Source organism: Diabrotica undecimpunctata, chromosome 5 (genome assembly GCF_040954645.1).
Source record: "Diabrotica undecimpunctata isolate CICGRU chromosome 5, icDiaUnde3, whole genome shotgun sequence".
Taxonomy (NCBI): domain Eukaryota; kingdom Metazoa; phylum Arthropoda; class Insecta; order Coleoptera; family Chrysomelidae; genus Diabrotica; species Diabrotica undecimpunctata.
In genome coordinates, this window is record NC_092807.1 from 96,910,951 (window position 1) to 96,930,900 (window position 19,950).

At 34.0% G+C, this 19,950-nt stretch overlaps 1 protein-coding gene across 1 annotated transcript in view; it reads right to left on the minus strand.

The window, feature by feature from the left end:
- LOC140442379 (probable chitinase 10) overlaps window positions 1-19,950 on the minus strand; it is a 163,102-nt gene that overhangs the window by 57,956 nt on the left and 85,196 nt on the right. The window contains exons 21-28 of the mRNA XM_072533453.1: window positions 19,218-19,379; window positions 19,008-19,129; window positions 15,050-15,217; window positions 12,430-12,656; window positions 8,435-8,760; window positions 7,537-7,696; window positions 4,574-4,658; window positions 3,732-3,938 (exon numbers count right to left, since the gene is read on the minus strand). Of these exons, the coding sequence (XP_072389554.1) occupies window positions 3,732-3,938; window positions 4,574-4,658; window positions 7,537-7,696; window positions 8,435-8,760; window positions 12,430-12,656; window positions 15,050-15,217; window positions 19,008-19,129; window positions 19,218-19,379 (1,457 nt within the window). The remainder of the gene's footprint in view (window positions 1-3,731; window positions 3,939-4,573; window positions 4,659-7,536; window positions 7,697-8,434; window positions 8,761-12,429; window positions 12,657-15,049; window positions 15,218-19,007; window positions 19,130-19,217; window positions 19,380-19,950) is intronic.

A 19,950-nucleotide genomic window follows, 5' to 3' on the forward strand; every position in this document is an offset into this window, starting at 1 on the left:
CCTGGGACAGATAATGAAAATTAACAAAGAAAATCAAACTGCCGAAATTACCAGAAGAATAAGGTTAACATGGGCAGGATTTGGAAAACTGAGTTGGATCTTGAAAAGCACTAAAATAGAACAGTATTTGAAAACCAGAATTTACGATCAGTGTATCCTCCCTACACTCACGTATGGTTCACAGACGTGGACACTAACCAAGTCCAATATAAATAAAATAGTAAAAGTACAAAAAGCGATGGAAACATCAATGCTCGGGGTGAGACTTATAGACACAAAAACAAACAAATGGATTAGAAGCAAAACCAAAGTAAAAGACGCAGGAGAATATGCTGCCAAGTTAAAATGGAGCTTAGCAGGACACAATGCCCGACTGAAGGATAAGAGATGGAACCACGAAATACAACAGTGGACGCCATGGTTAGGAAAGAGAAGCAGAGGAAGACCACAAATGAGATGGGCTGATGACATTAGGAAGATTGGAGGACACAACTGGAAGCAAGTTGTAGCATTTGTAAATTTCTTGAAATCCCCTCGTATATGTATTAAATTGAAATCCCCTCATATATGCATTATAATAACGAAGAATTTTTTCAATGTTTCTTAGTTCGTATCTTTCAATTTAAGACCCAAATAATAATTCGTTCTTTTCACGTCGCCAAGTCGATAATAAATCATTTTATTGTTTGTTTATGTCACAGGCGCAAATTCTTCGATAATTCTTTGTTCAAACCGCCCGATATTGCGTTTTCAAATTAATAATTTACGTCTTAATTTCCGTTGTGTCTTGTTTATACCCAAAGTGCTTTGTTTATTCTAACTTATGCGATCAATTTTTAAAGATAATTTCATCACTCTCAGTGGATCCGCTGTTAGAGGCAGTGGTTTCGGTGTTAGTCTGAATTTTTCTTTTAATTCTTAATGTTTTTTTTGTTTTTTCGTCTTTTGTCATGGGAAAATGTGCAGTATAGTAGCAGTGTTGAGTTATAAGTGCAGTTGATGAGGTTGACAGAGGTAACGGAAGAATGAAGACGTTTTAGAGGTCGGTCAAAAAGAAAACCGACAAATATGTTAGAGAAGTGATATTTAACTCAAGTAATGTGTCTATAAAGACATCAACATTTCCATTGTCCAGTTTTTAAGAAGCGTTTACAGGGTGTGTCCAACGTGCCAGTTTCAACCTCAAACCTCAATGCCTAAGCAGCCGTTTAGGGATATTTTTTTTTACAGTGGAGATGTAGTTTTTTGTTCCAGTTATTGAAAGTTATACAGTGAAACTCAGGTAACTTTTTTGTGATCAGATTTTAAAAGTAAAGCAGACATTAAAAAAAAAAGTAATAATTGCTTTCATAACAATTTAAATAAGATAATATGTATTTTATATTGTAAATCAAGGCGTGGTTATTCTGTCGACCCATTTGTTCTTTGTCATCAAAATTGAATGTTGACATATGACAGCTAGCTTTAATTTGTTTTGTTGTGACATATTTTTATTTTTGTAGAAGAGGTTAAACCTGTAAGTTGACACATGTAAATTTTTTTTTGTATTTTTGTATTTTGCGACTATTGTTGTATCATTTTTGCACTGTCTATTTTGTAACTGTTTGTGGTGACACAAAAATAAATGTTAAATTTTGTTTCTTAACATTTTGTTTATTTTTTTAACTAACCTTTTTATGAGTTTAATTTGAAAAAGATATGTTTTGCATTTCTGATAATTATTTCGAAAGCTACAACTAGCTGTTGTAATGGTTATAATTAGGCACCTCGAAGTGGCGCTCTTTCTAAATTACTAGAGGTGTTTCCTGTTTCTTGTTGTTTTATTTGTCCCAAGAGATTTATGACCCTTTGTTTCATTTTTCTGTAGTTGCCCCAATCTCCTTGTCATCTACTTATCCACGAACCCAGCTCTCCTAACAAACCCTGAGTGCCCTTCGCACAAGTTATATTTGAATGACACAAAGTAGAAAACTGAAAGATAATTTTCGCGAACTGACCACAATTTGACAATGAAAAACGTAGGTTATACTTCTGTTGACAGTTCAAAGCCAACTAATGCAAAAAATATTGATTCAACTTACATGACCAAAAAACTGGGCAAGACTCCTTGGCAAAAATACCACACGATTTTATTATTATTGAAGCAAAGCTTTTATACTGACCTTCTATTATTTTTTATTTACAGTAAAATGCTAAGGCGAGCAGTACAGAAGTAGCATCATCACACAACGTCACGGAAGTAGCGTCATGAAATAGCGGTCTTCACATCGATTTTTTCCTGTAGGCTTTGGCCACTTTTCTTTAGAAACTCTGCTATGAGGCCATTTTCACCGGGTGCTTCATTTTGTGGTGCTATTTTTTAAACTCTTTATTATGTCTGTTATTTGTCCTTTTGTTGGTATTTCATCATTATTATTCCGGTTTATTATTTCTTTTAGATGCTGCTGTATTAAAGATGTTGTTATTCATCGGTGTTTAGTACAGTTTTGAAATATCTGGCCTATCTGCCCAGTTTTTCACTTACTAAATGTCCGTCCTCATCTTTATAATACTTCGGTGGGGTTTTATCGACTTAGCACATTTTTTTTCTTGGTAGAAGCTCCTGACTTTGGTATTTACGAAATTTGACTCAACATTATTAAATTTTTCTTCCCGGTCTAACCCTTTCTTTGTTCTGCATATTTTCTTTGCCTCCTTTCTATTTTTATTATACATTTCTCTATTGTTTAAATTATTCTTTCTTATGGTATTCATTCTGGCTCTATTCCTTTCCTCAATCGTTCTCTTACAATCATTATCATACCAATATTTTTGTCTTCTTTGAGAGGGTTTTTTAGGTAGTGCTAGATCGGCTGCTAGTTGAATCGTTTCTCTGAGTCGTTACCATCTACTCTCTATGTCTTATGCTACTTCCTGTCCTGATAGTTTCCCCTCTTATTGTTCTTGGAATTTTTTTCTAATTTCTTCGTTCTGCAATAGTATACAACGATATCGTTTCACCTGCTGACTATTCCTCCTAGTATATGTAGGCGTCATTTGTTGCATTTTTACTTTTACCAGGAAGTAGTCTAAATTTGCATTCGCACCTCTATAACTTCTACTATCTTTAACAGACATCATAATATGTTTCGCTTCAATTAATATACGATCTGATTAGTTGTTTGACCATCTGGTGATATCCAAGTACCTTTATGAATTACCTTATTGTCAAAATATGTGCTCATAATACGCGTATTATTTTCAAAATTATATTTATAAAAAAATTTTCATCATTACATTTTCCTTGTCGTTGTTCTTTTTCGTTATTAGTTTTTTGTCGTTTTTTTCTAGCTTTTAGATAGCCGGGTTCCATTTTTATCATTTTTTATTTACGCCTAGTTTTGGGCATTCGACTTTTGCGTCTTTTCCTTTTTCCCCTTTCCTCTCTCGCTAAATCCCTCAACTCTTTCTGTATTTTGACTTCAGATTGTGGTGGGTCACTCTCTATAAAATATTGCGTTCCTCTTAATTTATTTTTATTCTTCATAATAAGTTGTTTATCCTTGGGGGTGTCCATTTTCACTACTGCTCTTGGTGGTTTTTCGTTCATGATCTGGATTTTCTGAATCTTCTAAGAATTTTGTAGCATCTTTAATTTTTTCATATTCCTTAAGTTCGAGTCCTTTGATTACAACATTCTATTTGCTGATTTGCTTTTCCATTTTCTTAATCTTGTTCTCGAAAAAGTTTACTTTGTGCTTTAGCTCTAAATTTTCTTTTTTTGGTCTTTTCTTTTTGCTTTTACTTCGTGAATGAGATCCGTCATCATTACTTTTAATTCTTGGTTTTTCACACCTTCTTAATTCTAGATCTAGAGACTTTCTTATTTTCGTAAAAGGATTCCCATGTTCGTCCTTATTTGGCCACCTTTTTCTTTCACCATTTTTAGTGGATAATTCCTGGATAATTACTGAATAATAACCTGTATATCCAGGAAATCCTCAACATGCGTCTATAGCACCACATCTCAAATGCTTCGAGTCTCTTCAGTGATGCTTCAGTTAAGGTCCATGACTTCACGCCATATAAAAGAACGGAGAACATGTAGCATTTTAGTAAACGAACTTTTATTCTCAATTTTATATCGTGGCTGTTCTTGCCTTCTCGATCCTTATCTTAATTTCCGTCGATTGGTCCCACTGTTCATTTAAGTTCGCACCCAGATAACAAAAGTTGTGGATTTGTGTTATAGGTTTTTGGTTAACTAGTAATTGACCAGGTGGTATCCTATTTTTGCTTATAACCATGTATTTGGTTTTTTTGATGTTAAAATCAAGCCCAAACCTGCTACTTACTTCTGTCACCCTGGAGACAAGTGTCTGCAGACCGTTAAGACTGTCTACAAAAATGACAGTATCATCAGCCTATCTTATGTTGGTCAATCGTTAGTGCTAGGTTCACAATATGCTCTGAATATGTATTGAACAATAATGGGGGCAATATACATCCCTGCCGCACACCTCTTTTTATCTCTTAGTTTATCAATGTATATTTGTGGTATAGATCATTTTATTATTAGTTTTCTCAATCTTACATTCATATTTGCTACTACTGGGTTGTGGTCCGAGTTTACATCTGCTCCAGGGTAAGTCTTCACTACTGTAATAAAGTTCTTGTACCTGCTCGTTATCAAGATTGTAATCTATCTGATTTCTTATAATTCTATCTTTGTTGTCTCTAGAAGCTTTCCACGTGTAGAGCCGGCGATTTGGTAATTTAAACATTGTATTCATAACTACCAGTTCCTCTGCTTGGCACATCTGAATGAATTTTTAACCACGCTTATTTCGCTCTCCCAATCCATACATTCTAACACAACTCTCCACACTTCCTCTGCCCACTTTGACATTGAAGTCACCCATTAGGATCAGAACTTCACGTTTCTTTGTTGTTTTCTTCTATTTCTTGTTCCTCCTTGTCAGCTGTTGGTGCATATACTTGAATAACATTCATTTTCCCCATATTGGTGTTAATTTGTAGCATTATAATGCGATTCGAAAGCGGGGTGAAACCAAGTACGTATTTATCTATTTCCTTGCTTACAAATATGGCCACACCATATTGGTTTGTTCTATCAGAATATCCACTATAATATATAGCTCCGTTTCTAGTCCGTTGTTTTTTTTTTTTCAGACCCTGGCCATTGTACATCGCTTATTCCCAGAATAAGGTTACTCATTTGATTATTGCTAGCCATGATAATTGTACTAGGGATGTTCTTGTGAGCCTTTGCTACAGTGGTTTCCCGTGGCCTTCTGTAGCCCTATGTCGTTGACCATCTTCCTGGTTCATCCGCCTTTGAGACCGATTTCTCGATCTCAGGACAAAGGAGTGCCCTTCCATTAACCAGCCATTTTTCGCCATATCTGGCTACCCTCACTTAGTTTAGCTTGCAGACCAATGCAGTTGCCCAGGGTGTGGCACGTGGAGCCATAAGTGAGAGTTAGGTGTCTTATAAAGACCAGTTTTCAAGAACCATCTCTCGTCTATGACGCTTGATGTGGTCGTTACGATAAAAGGTACTACCTCTATAACACACCCCAAACACCACCTGAGGTATTTGCACATTTTCAAAAATGTCTATTTCTGTCCTTACGTAATTTTTGTTAAATACTCAATATCTGTTTTCTGGTACCTGAAGACACACTTTAACTACATAATTGTGTAAAATATTTTATTTATTACAAATTTTCATTTTATGTCACAAAATGTGATGGGGTCCCTATTTTGGGGAACTCCCCCTAACTTATTGTTGTTGGTGGTATATCTTGACGGACGGGCTTGGGCTTCTCTTTAACGTTTATACAGGAAGGTGCAGAATTCCAATATACTCCTTGTCGACAGTACCTAAAAGTACTATAAGTTAGAACATCATATAAGTAATGAAAATTTACAAGTTAATTTTATTCAGAAAAGTCGAACTAAAGTGGTGATTAAAAACGGGCTCTTGGTAACGTTCTTATTGCTTATAAATGGTTTAACAATAAATAGTCTAAGAACTAGCAACAAGTGATAGATTTGTGAGTATTTAGCTTTTTAATATTACTGTTTATAGGCAACCATTACTACATTAATATCAACATCAGATTTAAATGTCAGTGACACAGAGCCATCGTATATTCGTGAATGATAAACCACGAGTAATAATTACTAGAAAGAGATTTCATCAGTCCAAAATATAACGTAAACTCACAAAATCTGAAGGACAGCAACACATAATGTAAATGACTACCCATTTTCATTTATAAACAAAGAATTCCACAAGTCTGAAGAAAGACAACAACAAAAAACTACACGTAATTCAGAAATACTTACAAGAAGGGACTTAAAGATGACGACAATAACAGAATGTAAAGGGATTATCAAAAAAACTGAAGATGTTAAAAAAAGTACAAAATCACAACATTCACAAAGTGAGATCTATCCTTTTCAAAATTAAACCCAAAAACTCCCAGATTAACAGAGTAAACAGTAGCTATACATTTGATTATTGATTACGCCAAAAGCTTTGACCGTTATCAACACCAGAAGAAGATCGTTGTCCTACAAAGAGTAGAAATAGCTAAAAAGAACATTCGAATAATCATGAATTTGTACTGGAATGAACGTGCTAAAGTCAGGGTCCAAGACAAGTTGACCGACCAGGTGAAGATCATGCGAGGGAAAAGGCAAGAATATGTGCTCTCGCTGACTATTTTTATTATATACTCTAAAGAGATTTTCACTGAAGCCCCTCCTGACCTTGAAATAGGAATTTGAATTATATCAACAATCTCCACTTCGCCGACAATAATATGCTGAATAACCAGCCTAAATGGTCTACAGACCGTACTGTAGTGGTCGAAGTATTGTAGGTATCGAAGTGGTCATAAAATGGAGCAGTTGGTGATCCAAGAAAAGCCTCAGAGTCAACGCCAACGCGTCAGATCTCCAAAGCGATGGGCATACATTACGAAAAAGCTTCTTAACAAGCAGTATACTGAGGTAGTGCATGTAACAGATGGTCGCGACCAATGAAGAAGTATCATTGATCAAACTATCCCAGCTGCTGAAGCTCAATAATGAACCACAACACATCTGCCAAGAGGTAAATGAGTATGATGATAAGACCTAAACATTAGAAAAACCAAACTCAATTCCAAAGATGGTAAGGTGATTTTTAGTGATAATATTTTATATCTGAAAGGATTACATAGATACCTATATTATTGATTTCATAAAATAACTACTAGCTTATTATAATTTTGAAATTCTTTATTTCTTTATTTAAATTACATTGAGGATTATCAAGTATGTTATAAGAACTGAGCTATCAAACATTTTCGAACGATGTATAGCGAATTTAAGTTCTAAGCTTCAAAGTGTTGGAAAAATGTTTTAATGGAATGATCCTAACCGTTAAAATACTCACATCGATGTGTCCGCCAGACCATTGATTTACGCAATTGATAGAAAAATTTTATTAAAATATGATTATGATATTAACATAATAGTTACCTTGTAGTAGTAGGTGTTTCTCCGTCTGACACAAAACTGTCTGGGCACGTAAACGTTATACTGTCACCATCAGCAAGCTTTGAACAGTCTATAGACTGATTTTTATAATTATTGCACAGTATTTGTGTTCCGTTAGGTAATGAAAGTTTAGGGCATAGTTCTAAAATTGACATAAAAAGTTTAATAAAAATAAAGCTTAAATAAAAATTTTAACTGATTCAAGTGTCACAATTGACCTTAATCGCAAAGGCTTCTCGATGTTTCAGGTAAGAGCCCAGAGAAGAGGCAAATGACGTTTAAACATTTCCATTTATATCTCCACCCAAAACAGTTGACACCAAACAGGAGTTATGGGAGCTGTCCACAAGGAAAGGAAGGGATCAGTTTTCTGTGGTTTCTCGATCCCATTGCACAATTATACCCGTATCTGTAAACATTTTACGACTTGCCTCAAAGGATTTCATAATAATTAGAGTCAGTAAATTCATAGAAAAAACATCTGAACAGAACCATATACTCTTTTCGAGCCCTCTATTCTCTGATCTCCACGTTCATTCGCAAGATTCCATATTAAACCGATATTAGTGGTAGAAAACTTTCAAATACAGCGCCCACATTCACAACATCTACACATGGCCTAAAGAGATAAAAGAGTTTGCCTAAATAGGGAAATCGTGGAAATCTAATTTACATTTTGTCTTTGGATACGTTGAAAATTTAAACTATGGTGCAATAAGCGCTTCCTCGGTTATTCGACTTCAGCTCTGAGTATTTTGAGCACTGGGTTCTTGTTCTCAATAGCCTTCACTTGGTCCTGAAGAAGCGAAATAGTTGCATGATTATACTTATTTGATTCTTCTTGCTTGAATTAAAAATATTTTTAAACTATTATACTTACTGAGACAGGTAGGTTTCTTATCAGAACTATCACAGCGATAATATGGCAATGTTGTGGATAAAATAAACCCCGTATTACATGAAAACCGTAAAAGAGTACTGGACAATACGATATCACCAGGTTTTTTTTCTACGCCACCTTCTAGAAACCATTTTCCATTTTTAGGATACGCCGGAAGTAAGCAGTCCTCTAGGTGATTTTTAGTAATTTCTCTTTTTATAAAAGAATTGTAAAATGAAACGCTAGTATATAAGGCGTTCGTTTGATAATTACATTCGGAAGTATCTAAATATGGTGCAATGCTAACTATTCCTTGAAAGTAGTATCTGTAAAATAATAAAAAACTCTTTTAGGTATAAAGAAGTTGCATTCTAATGTTTGTCATATTTTTATATACTTGATTTGGAAATACATGATAGTACAATGTATGGTAGAATATTTCTGTACAATCCGTGAAGAAGTGGATAAGTCAAATTTTCGTTAAAACAACAAGATATCTTAATCTTAATAAAGTTCTCTTTCAATTTCGTCAGTTTAATAAATGAGTAATTCAAATTTGCAAGAGCTTGCTTGGTAGGATCCCGTGAATATTTGGATTTGACGATTTATTTGGTATCAGAACCGGTAAATCGACTTGTCTAATAAGAGTTTTAAATATTTGCTTGAAATAATGTATCTTAACATGAAGATCCGGGTATAATATTCAGTCGGTGAATAACTAGATATGTAGAAATACCCACTTGGGCACGTTGCATTTTGCTTTATTTTTCTTGGTATCTTCAATTACCTGTTTATCAACATAACAAAATAGTAGGGGGTTATACATTAGAATGGGGAGTAACTAGATATTCGATACTAGTCCGTCTGGAACTTTTTCCTATGATAAACGTGGAATTGCGCCTTCGGGTAATAAACGCGCTGCGGAAGAAATTTAAAACGCCAAATATCACATTTTGTCATTTCCTAAAATATGAAAGGCACTATTGCGGAAACAGGACATCTAAAAAGTACTTGTCTAGTCACTTATCTATTGCTAAAATGTATGACATGTACAAAAATCAGTAGACAAACCCGTCTTATTAACGTTGTATAAGAACTGCTTCCACCAAAGTTTGAACATTGCATTTAAAAAACTTAAACAGGATACTTATAGTTTATTTGTCTTCCGGGTTTGGACCGTGTCATTTGTGAGTGACCCAAAAGTGGGTTCATCTCGACGTTTCGCTACAATTGTATGTAGCTTCTTCAGGAGAACAAAAAAGAAAACAAAAGACAGGAAGATGGGTAGTTAGCAACGGTAACTCAGTTACTCAACGCAACCAGAGGCGAATACTAACTACCAAGATGGGCATTTGGTCACAGTAACTCAACTACTTAACGCAGCCAGAGGTGAAAACCAAATGCCAGGACAGGGATTCACGTCCAACAGCTCAGAACACTAACGCGTCGAGAGGCGGGGAGTGAATCCGACGATTACTAAAGACAAGACAGGATCGTTTTAACCTTGTTTAGGCCTGAGCCTCTTCAAGGACGATTACTCCGCTACCGCTCTATTTATAGTCGCGGTGACCTGTCGTGTCGGGACGTATCGGCACACTCCGTGGCGCGAACGTCAAGAAGCGCGCGCTGGCCAATCATGTGGCTGCATCGTGGTAGCGGGACCGGACGGCGGCTCTAGACTGAGATTCCAGATGGGAGACAAGTAGTATCCTTCCTCTCGATTGATATTATGTGGATTTTTTCGGATCTCTAGAGATTCGCGGATTTTCCTGGAATAAAAGAAGGGGCTCTTAGAAATAATATGGGTTCTGAGCTGTTGGACGTGAATCCCTGTCCTGGCATTTGGTTTTCACCTCTGGCTGCGTTAGGTAGTTGAGTTACTGTGACCAAATGCCCATCTTGGTAGTTAGTATTCGCCTCTGGTTGCGTTGAGTAACTGAGTTACCGTTGCTAACTACCCATCTTCCTGTCTTTTGTTTCTTTTTTTGTTCTCCTGAAGAAGCTACATACAATTGTAGCGAAACGTCGAGATGAACCCACTTTTGGGTCACTCACAAATGACACGGTCCAAACCCGGAAGACGAATAAACTATAATTCTGACTCTGGCCGTGGAAGCCTACGATTTCAGGATACTTATACTAAATGTGATATTTTCGAAACAAAATTAAAAGTTCTTGAGGAAGAAGAGGAGAAAAAAAATTTGAGACAAGAGAGGGATAAACACCATCAGCTCGCAGACGATGCCTACAAGGCGAAATAGATGGATAAGGAGGTTGTGTCTTCAGACACTAAAAAAAGCATACACTTTTGATCTTCAACAGTGCCTTCCAACCCCCTTTTTAACAGCGAACACTGTCTTTTATAAGCGTCATTTGTGGACGTTTAACTCTAGCGTTCACGATTTAGCCACAGTAAATACATGTTTCATGTGGGACGAATCAACTGCTGGAATAGGTTGCAATCAGATAGCTTCTTGTATTTACCGACTTTTATTGGAACTTCATGATGTGGAAGAGGTAACCTTCCACTCAGATACTTGCGGAGGCCAAAATAAGAACCAACAAGTCGCTTTCATGTTTACTTTCACTTTTACAAAATCCCCAAATCTCAAAATTATAAATCACAAGTTTTAGTCAGTTGACATATCCACATGGAGTCTGATACGGATCATGCTCTTATAAAGGAAGAAAAAAAGAGAACACACATTAAGATCAAGCACCTTAATGACTTAATGAATAATGAAATGAATAAAGAAACCATTTAAAGTAGTGGTTTAGTGGAAACCATTTAAACAAGAAAATTTCTTGGATTTCAGCTGTCTAGGAAAAGGAGCACTAATGGTTGTTAACACCGATGGAGAAAAATTCTTGTGGCAACTAGTGCAGTGGTTCAGTATAATAGTAAAATTGAAATAGTGAAATATAAATATAGTTAAGAGGTCTCCAATCCTTTTAAATCTGTAAATTTCCAAAGAAGAGGAAAACACATTGTACCAAGCACATTACTCCAAATCACCGACAAGCTTCTGCCAGTTAACAAGAAGAAAAAGATAGATCAACTTGATCTTTTCCCGCTCATCGATGAAGTTTTTTATAATTTTAACCGAAGTTTGCCCACTACAGATATGCAAGACTTGGATCCCGATTTGGTAGAGTTTGATGTAGATGATAAGTACTTTTTTAGTTTTCTTTTCAAATTAAAGTTGATGTTGCGTGTTATAAATAAATAAATTTTAAAACAATGTTTAAGTTTTTGTCCTGAAATTTATGTACAATAAGTCGGTAACCCAATAAGAACATTGAAATTTGGCGTGAATAAGTGGGCAAGTAAGATTTTTTTGAGCATAAGTGATATACTCACAGCTCATAACTATATACGTCATTCGTTGCATGATTACCCACGAATTTCTACGAATATGAAACTAAACTTAAATTTTTTATTCTTCAAAACTAATAAGATGTTTAAAATGGCCATACTGAAAAGTTTATATTTTTGATTTATCTACTTATTCACAGACTTTTCAGCTTCTAATAATCTCTGCGAAGAGAGCTAGGATCAGGAGCAATGATTCAGATCAGAAACTGGAATATTAGAAGCACATTCGAGGCAAGCAAAATTCACAACAAAATCCAAGAAACGAATAGGTTAAATATTGATATCCTCAGAATAACCAAGATGAGATGACATGATTCAGGAAAAATCAACATTGACAAGAAGATAATTTATTATTCAGGTAATAATCAAAAACAGCACTGGAGTGGTATCGGAATCATAATAAGCGAAGGTATAGAAAAACCGTTAAAAATGTGGTCTATCAATCAGATCGTTCATAAGAATACAAAAAATTGGAAAAGGGGACTATCTTACGTAAGACTAAAGAAGGTTTAGAATTGAAATTAAAAATACAATTAGGCGTTAGGTATCGAAAGACGTTGGTTAACGATTTTAAAAAAATATTGTACTAAACCTATTGTTGAATATGAAAAATGTATACCTATTGTCTTCTCGATTTTTAAAGACAAGTCCATTTCCACTATTCCCTCTACAAACTGCAATGCTTTTATTTTGATGACCAGCGCAAATTTTGTCAAAAAAATGATATTGTTGCTCAAATCTTACTGGTAGTTCTTTAGCACATGTAGCTGCATCTTTGTATGGTATTCTTATTGATTTGAGACGCTCTGAGGGCTTTTCGTCTTCAGTAAGGCCCCAACCAGCTACCTGAAAATTAATAGTTACCGGTAAATTAATTTATTCAAATTGGAAAACCAAGTACTTCACAACAAAAATTACCTTTGCTAACCTATGCTAGTAGCAACCGATTGCCTATTACAGTGATGGCCAACCTATGAGCTCAGTTTTGGTGACACGCTTTTTCAAAGATACTATGCATTACGCCTATTTAGTACACAAGTTTATGTGAAATGTTCAAGGTCATAGCTGTTCCCGAAATCCATTACCTCGACCTGTATAATTTGTTTACGATTAAAAAGACATTAATAGATTACGTCAAATTCAAAAAAATATTACTTGCTAATGACATAAGTATTTGTATAATACAGTTAAATAGCAAAACAGGTCAAATATTTCTCAGTATTTAAAATTTGGTATTTAAAACCCATTAAATTCATGACTTTCTCCTAATGACTGATTATGAAAGCGGGCGTTAAATTAGTTAGGACTAGTGTAATATATTGTGTACTGTCTTTCGATATGGCAGTAAATATAGACATTTTTATACACCTACATCCTAGATAAAATAAATCACTATAGTTACTAATTCTTTTACAGGCATTTCCATCAGAACAATCGAAAGAATAACAAGCGAGGCAAAATGTTCTTTGAAAAATACCGGCAGAGTCCATTTTTCCAGTCCAGGCAAAAAACGAGTCAGTAGATCAATCATAGATTTGCCGGAATACCAAATAAGCGACATTCGCAGAATAATTTACGATTTTTATAAAACAGAAAAATGTCGGGTTACGGTAAAAAAATTAAAACAAAAAATTCACAACGATTTGGATATCACAATTTCACAAACATCTTTAAGGCGACTTCTACGCAAAATGCAATTTCGTTGGAGGAAAACCGAAAACAACCGAAAAGTGCTTGTAGAAAGAAGTGCAATAAGAGCTTTGAGAATAAAATATCTGAGGCAAATCAAATATTTTCGGAGTCAAGATAGGCCAATCGTGTATGTTGACGAGACCTACTTACACAGCGGTCATACTTCTTCAAAGAACTGGACTGACGAATCAACCAAGGGGTTATTTTCAAATATTTCCAAAGGTCAACGACTAATAATAGTGCATGCCGGTGGGGATATGGGATTCATAAAAAATGGGTTATTAATCTTTAAATCAGGTTCAAAATCAGGGGGTTACCACTCTGAAATGAATTCAGACAACTATGGAAAGTGGTTACAAGAACATTTATTACCTAATTTACATGCTAACTCGGTATTAGTTTTTGATAACGCACCTTATCACAGCATTCAGTTGGAGCGGGCGCCTACATCAAACTCAAACAAAAATCAAATGATAGAATGGTTAATGCAGAAAAATATTTCATTTACACCTAGTGCTTTAAAACCTAAACTGTATGAAATAATTAAATATCATAAACCTCATCATGTAAAATACAAATTCGACGAAATTCTACGTGCGCATGGCCATATTCCTTTACGTTTACCTCCTTACCATCCTGACCTAAACCCTATCGAACTAATATGGGCGACAGTCAAAAATAATATAAGGCAGAAAAACGTTACATTTAAGCTAACTGACGTACAAAAACTCGCCGAGGAAGAATTCACTAATATTGATGCAAATGAGTGGAGAAAACGATGTTACCATGTCATTAAGAAGGAAGATGAGTATATGGACAGCGGGATAGTTGCTGATAACGCCACGCAAATAGCTCCAATTATTATAAATCTTGACAGTGACTCTTCCAGTACAGAGTTTTCTTCTTCCGAAGATGAAGATGAAGAAAATTATTAACAATCAATTAATTTTCAAATAGATACCACTTTTCAACACGGGTACTTGTTTTAGTGTTATAATAAAACCAAAATATTAAAATTAAATAATTACTGTGTTGCATTTATTTATACAATATCCTCCATTTAATTTGAAACCCAATATCAAAGTAGATTTGTGAATTAAATTCAGTCAATATTTTATAATTTGTTTACTAAGTTAAATAAATATTATAAACTGTTGTATAAACAATGGCTTACTATTTAAATTGAATAAAACAAAATTACAATTTCATCTTTCTAATAATATATTAAAGCTTGCGAAAAATATTACTTTTTTAATTGTGTAATAATTATTTGACCTATACCGCTACGCTACTGAATATACTTATCAGAAATAGTAAACCAATAGGATGAATCATAGGGCGTAAACATAATTTATTTCTCTGTGACGTTGTGCGTACTCTCTCGCCAAGTTAGCTGGCGATGATTGTAAATTATTTTATCAAATAAATAGATATGTTAAAACTAATCATAGTCAACATTTGAATAAAAGTATCGGTAAAAGTAATACATTTCTGCCTGGTCACTTTACTGTATTAGAATGTGTAATAATATCTATAAACTCACTTACCTCTCCTATTTGATAATTAGTTAAATATACGCTATTTGTATAATCAATACACGCAGGCTGAACAGCTTGATCGAGTTTGAACATCTCTTGAGTAATGAGTATAGCTATATCAGCAATGTACCTTTGACTTTCCCCTTTATATCCTTCGTGAATAATTATTTCTGATATCTAAAACGCATATAAATATTATTTTGTGTTTTAATGTGTTTAAATTTTAATAACATTTTTTTGTTTTACTGTTTTCGTGTTAATGTAAAATAAAATAGAATGGACAATAGAATGTATTGACAACAAAATGTATACCAATAAAAATAGATACTCAGATTATAAATAATAGGAATGTTAGATTTGTAAGATTCAAATACTTGAATGAGTAATGGTTTTTCTAATTTAGTAGAAAGTAGGCATATATAGTAGAAACCCTCAATTTAGAAGAGTAATTTCATAGTTTAAACGCCGAATATCCTCAAATTTAAATGTACACAGCGGCCCTCGAAAACTGCCTGTTTTCTCGATTGCAATTTGCGTTTCCTCATAAGAAATTACAGAATATATAAAGTAGTATATTTATTTGTGCTTCTCTATAGTAGACTTGACCAGAAGTTGTCGTACAGTGTAGTAAATTCTTGTTCACAAGTAGTAATTATGGTCATACAAAACCTGTATTCTTCCACGCAGCGATTATTACCGTCATAAAAATACAAACAAACATAATTTTTTCAATAGTAAAAATTAAGCACAAAATTGTAATGAAATAAATTTTATTTATATGTTCCGTTTCGTTACATATTTAAATTTATAAAATAAAAATCGATATTTTAAAACATTATTTTTCAATCGTTTGGCAATGTTGGAATTAGCGAGGAAATTCCGTTTTACAATTCGGACCCAGACATGCCGTAAAACTAGTTTTTATTATTTTTTCGCCGAAGAAATTCATTGGCGTTTCTATGGGTAGTGCATTTTGTGAGTATATTTTATGTGATAAGTTTGTAAACTTATTGTTGTCAATACTGTTTTAACAATACTGTATTGTAGTATTGATAAAACGTGTTATTGATCATAAGAGTGTTATAGTTTGTCGTTTTATAGTAAATTTTTAGTTATATTCTTATACAGAATTGTTGAAATTATTGTATATATAGTATATACACAGATTATTGAAATACAATGGACGAAAAACCGAGTTGTTCCAAGAGAAGACAGCAAAATTCTGATGTTGATTCCAAAAATGAAAAGCCGCAAAAGAGACGGAAAATGTTAACGTCCGAAGAGAAGGTAATGATACGAAACGTTTATGAAGGAATTGTCTGCCGAAAAATGACATTAAATGTTAGCCAAGCGGTCGACATTTGTAGCAGTTTAACAAAAGTATCCGTTAGCTGTATTTATCGTGTACTTAAAAATACATCGGAAAATAAAAAGCAAGAAAAAAGTAAAACTAGAGGTAGGAAAAGCATTGTTTTCGATGACGAGGCAAGGAATATTATACGTCGAAAAATTCATTCATTTTATTTTCGGAGTGAAATTCCAACACTGAAAAAAATTTCTCAAGAGCTCGAAAACGATGACTCTTTATCCAAGATATTTCGTAGGGTCTTAATCAGAACCATGCGCGAAATGAACTTTCGATATGTAAAACGCAACAGAAAAAGTATGCTATTAGAAAAAAAATGAAATTATTCTGTGGAGAAGAAAATATTTAGAAGAAATACGAAAAATTCGCAGCACTGGAAGCAAAATATATTATTTGGATGAAATTTGGATTAACGAAGGTCATACAGTTGGAAAAGTTTGGCAAGATTTAGATGTCAAAAGTAAACGCGAAGCATTTATAGAAGGCTGGTCTACAGGATTAAAAGCTCCATCAGGAAAGGGACGGCGTTTAATCATCACCCATATAGGAAGTGATACAGAGTTCCTTGATGATGGTTTGCTTCAATTTGAGTCGAAAAAAAACAGGTGATTATCATAAAGAAATGACTTCCGAAGTATTTGAGCGCTGGTTTAAGAGAATCTTACCAAAATTGGAATCTGGGTCTGTGGTTGTTATGGACAATGCGCCATATCATAGCCGCAGACTAGAACAATTACCGACGACGGCATGGCGGAAAGGGAGAATTCAAGAATGGCTTACAGAAAAGGGGATTGCATACGAAGAATCAATGCTCAAAATTCAACTACTTGACATTGCACAGTTAAGGAACAGTGAATATCTTAAATATGTTGTGGATGAAACTGCAAAAGATTATGGTGTCAAAGTTCTACGTCTACCATCTTATCATTGCGGACTTAATCCCACTGAACTTATCTGGGCGCAAGTGAAAGGAAAATTAGCACGCAATAACAAAACGCTCAAATTAAACGAAGTTAAAGAACTTTTGATTCAAGCAATCCTCCATGTAACTCCAGAGAAATGGGCTATATGTATAGGCCACATAATTAAAGAAGAATATTGTATGTGGGAACTTGACACTGATGTCAAAGTTTTACTAGAGCCAATTATAATTACACCAGGTAAAGATAATTACAGCGATAGCAGCACTGCATCTTCAGATTTAGACAGCGAATAATATTTTCTAATAGTTTAGTAGGAACATCAGCATAAAAAAACCAAAAACAAAAAAAAAAAAAACGAGAAGAACATAGTAAGTGTGTATAGTGTTTGTATTTAAATAGAATAGTATAATGTTTTGTTACATCCAAAATTATTTTTATTTTGTTTTTATAGAATTTTATTTTGTTTTATAGGATTTTATTTTGTTTTGTTTTATACTGTTTAAGTGTTTTGTTTATTTTATTTAATGGGACAATATGGCTCTTGGCGAACACCCATTTAAAAAAAAGTGACGCGCCACAAATCATACCTCTCGGGTGGTGTGGAAACTGTCTTAAAATTTGTTTTAAAAAAATTTAATTGTGTAACTCTTTAAGGACGGGTCACGTCAAAAGACGTTTTAGCGTAACTTCCGCGACAGCCTGGTGGCACCAGTAAGCTTTCTGCAAAATTACTTGTTTTTTATAGCTTTTTGTTTGTGGCATTCTGTATTTTTAGGGGACTGTATGGAATAAGCCACAAAATATTTATTTATAGGTTTAATTTACTGATTTTTCGATCTCTATATAAAGACACCGTTTTCAAATATACAAGTGATAGTAATATTTATTTTTCTATGGCTTTTTGCTTGCCGTTCTGTATATTTAGAAATAATGTTAGGAATAAGTAACAATATATTTAATTGAAATGTTTAATTTACTGACGTTTCGATCTCTATATAAAGAGATCGTTTTCAAATATACAAATGATAGCAATATTTATTTTTCTGTGGCTTTTTGCTTGAGGCATTCCGTATTTTTAGGGAGAATGTTGGAAATAAGCCACAATACATCTATTTACATGTTTATTTTACTGACGTTTCGATCTCTATTACAGAGACCGTTTTTAATGTTAAGACAAAAAAAGAAAATAATATAAGAATATATAATAATAAACAAATCAAATAAATATAACTATAATTTATATCTTTGAAAACGGTCTTTGGATATAGAGATGGAAACTTCAGTAAAAACCTGCAGATAAATATATTGTGGCCTATTTTGAACAATAATATTTAAACAATATAATATAATTAACGTTGAAATAAAAGTGAGAGTACGCAACTGGATTTTCATACGTCTTTCCCCACTTCTACGCCTTTAAACGATGACTCACGAAGTAAAGAAAATGGTCACTTCTTAAAAGATCTTGCAAAAGAAAGAAATACGATAACTATGAGCATGTACTTCCAACACAAAAGAATACACCAAGGAATATAGAGATTGCTAGATGGGAATCCTCTAAACCAAATAGTGTGCTCATGTCTAAAAAGACATGGAAAAATCTATAAAGAATCAATAAAGAAAAATACATTGATGACAGAAGAAGACAGAAACTATATTATTTTACTTTAAAACTTACTTTTCTATACTGAGCATATATATCTCGTTCATCTCCAAAGGCATTGTAAATTTTTCCAGCAGCAACTTGAAAGTTTTCTGTACCAAGAGCACTGCCATAAGTATCCGTGACACAATGAGCAGCTGAAAAAACACAATATTATTATTGTCTGTTTTAAAATCTATTGGAATTTAAAAGTTTTTTAATTAAATTGCAACGAGTCGTACTTACCAGTTATTACAGCTCTTCTGCTAATTAATGTTCCTCCACATATATTTTCGTAATATTTTCCTAAACTCTTGAACACCGCTATAACCCACGGGTATTCATAATCTTTGACGTCTCTGCCTTTCCAAATAAGTGAAGGTTCCTTATAAACTTTTCGTCCACAAGCTAGTAAAAACAATCAAAATCAACAAACATTAGTTAATCACGTTATAAAAAATCGAAAATAATTTGTTTGGGTACATAGTAGATCGCTCCAGTAGTCTACACGTTGACAGTGCATACAATTTTGGAAGCTTATAAGCTTATAAGCATTTTGGATAAAATTAAATTTTAATAGAGGAACACAGATTATTCATCACACCTTATAAAATTTTGTCAAATCTTCTCTTCGAATAGTAGCTTTTGTAAAGATAGTTCAAACACTCCTGACCATGGAGCTGCGCGAAGGCGGAGTCAAATTCACGTAAAGGCAGAAAGGTTCTATTATAAGTGGAATTATACAGTGCATAGTACAATGCGTTTCGCATAAAAGTGGGGACTAAACCAAATTTCGTCTACTGTGCCGTGGTCAAGAGTGCTTGCACTATCTCTAACTGATTATTCAGGGATAGACCCAAGGTAAACGTGGTCCTAGTAGAAGAACTTGATGGCTAAAAATGACGAACAAAATGGCTAAGACAATGGTACATAAAATCGATTACATTTTTATGCAGAGCTGCTGGTAATAAAATCAGGA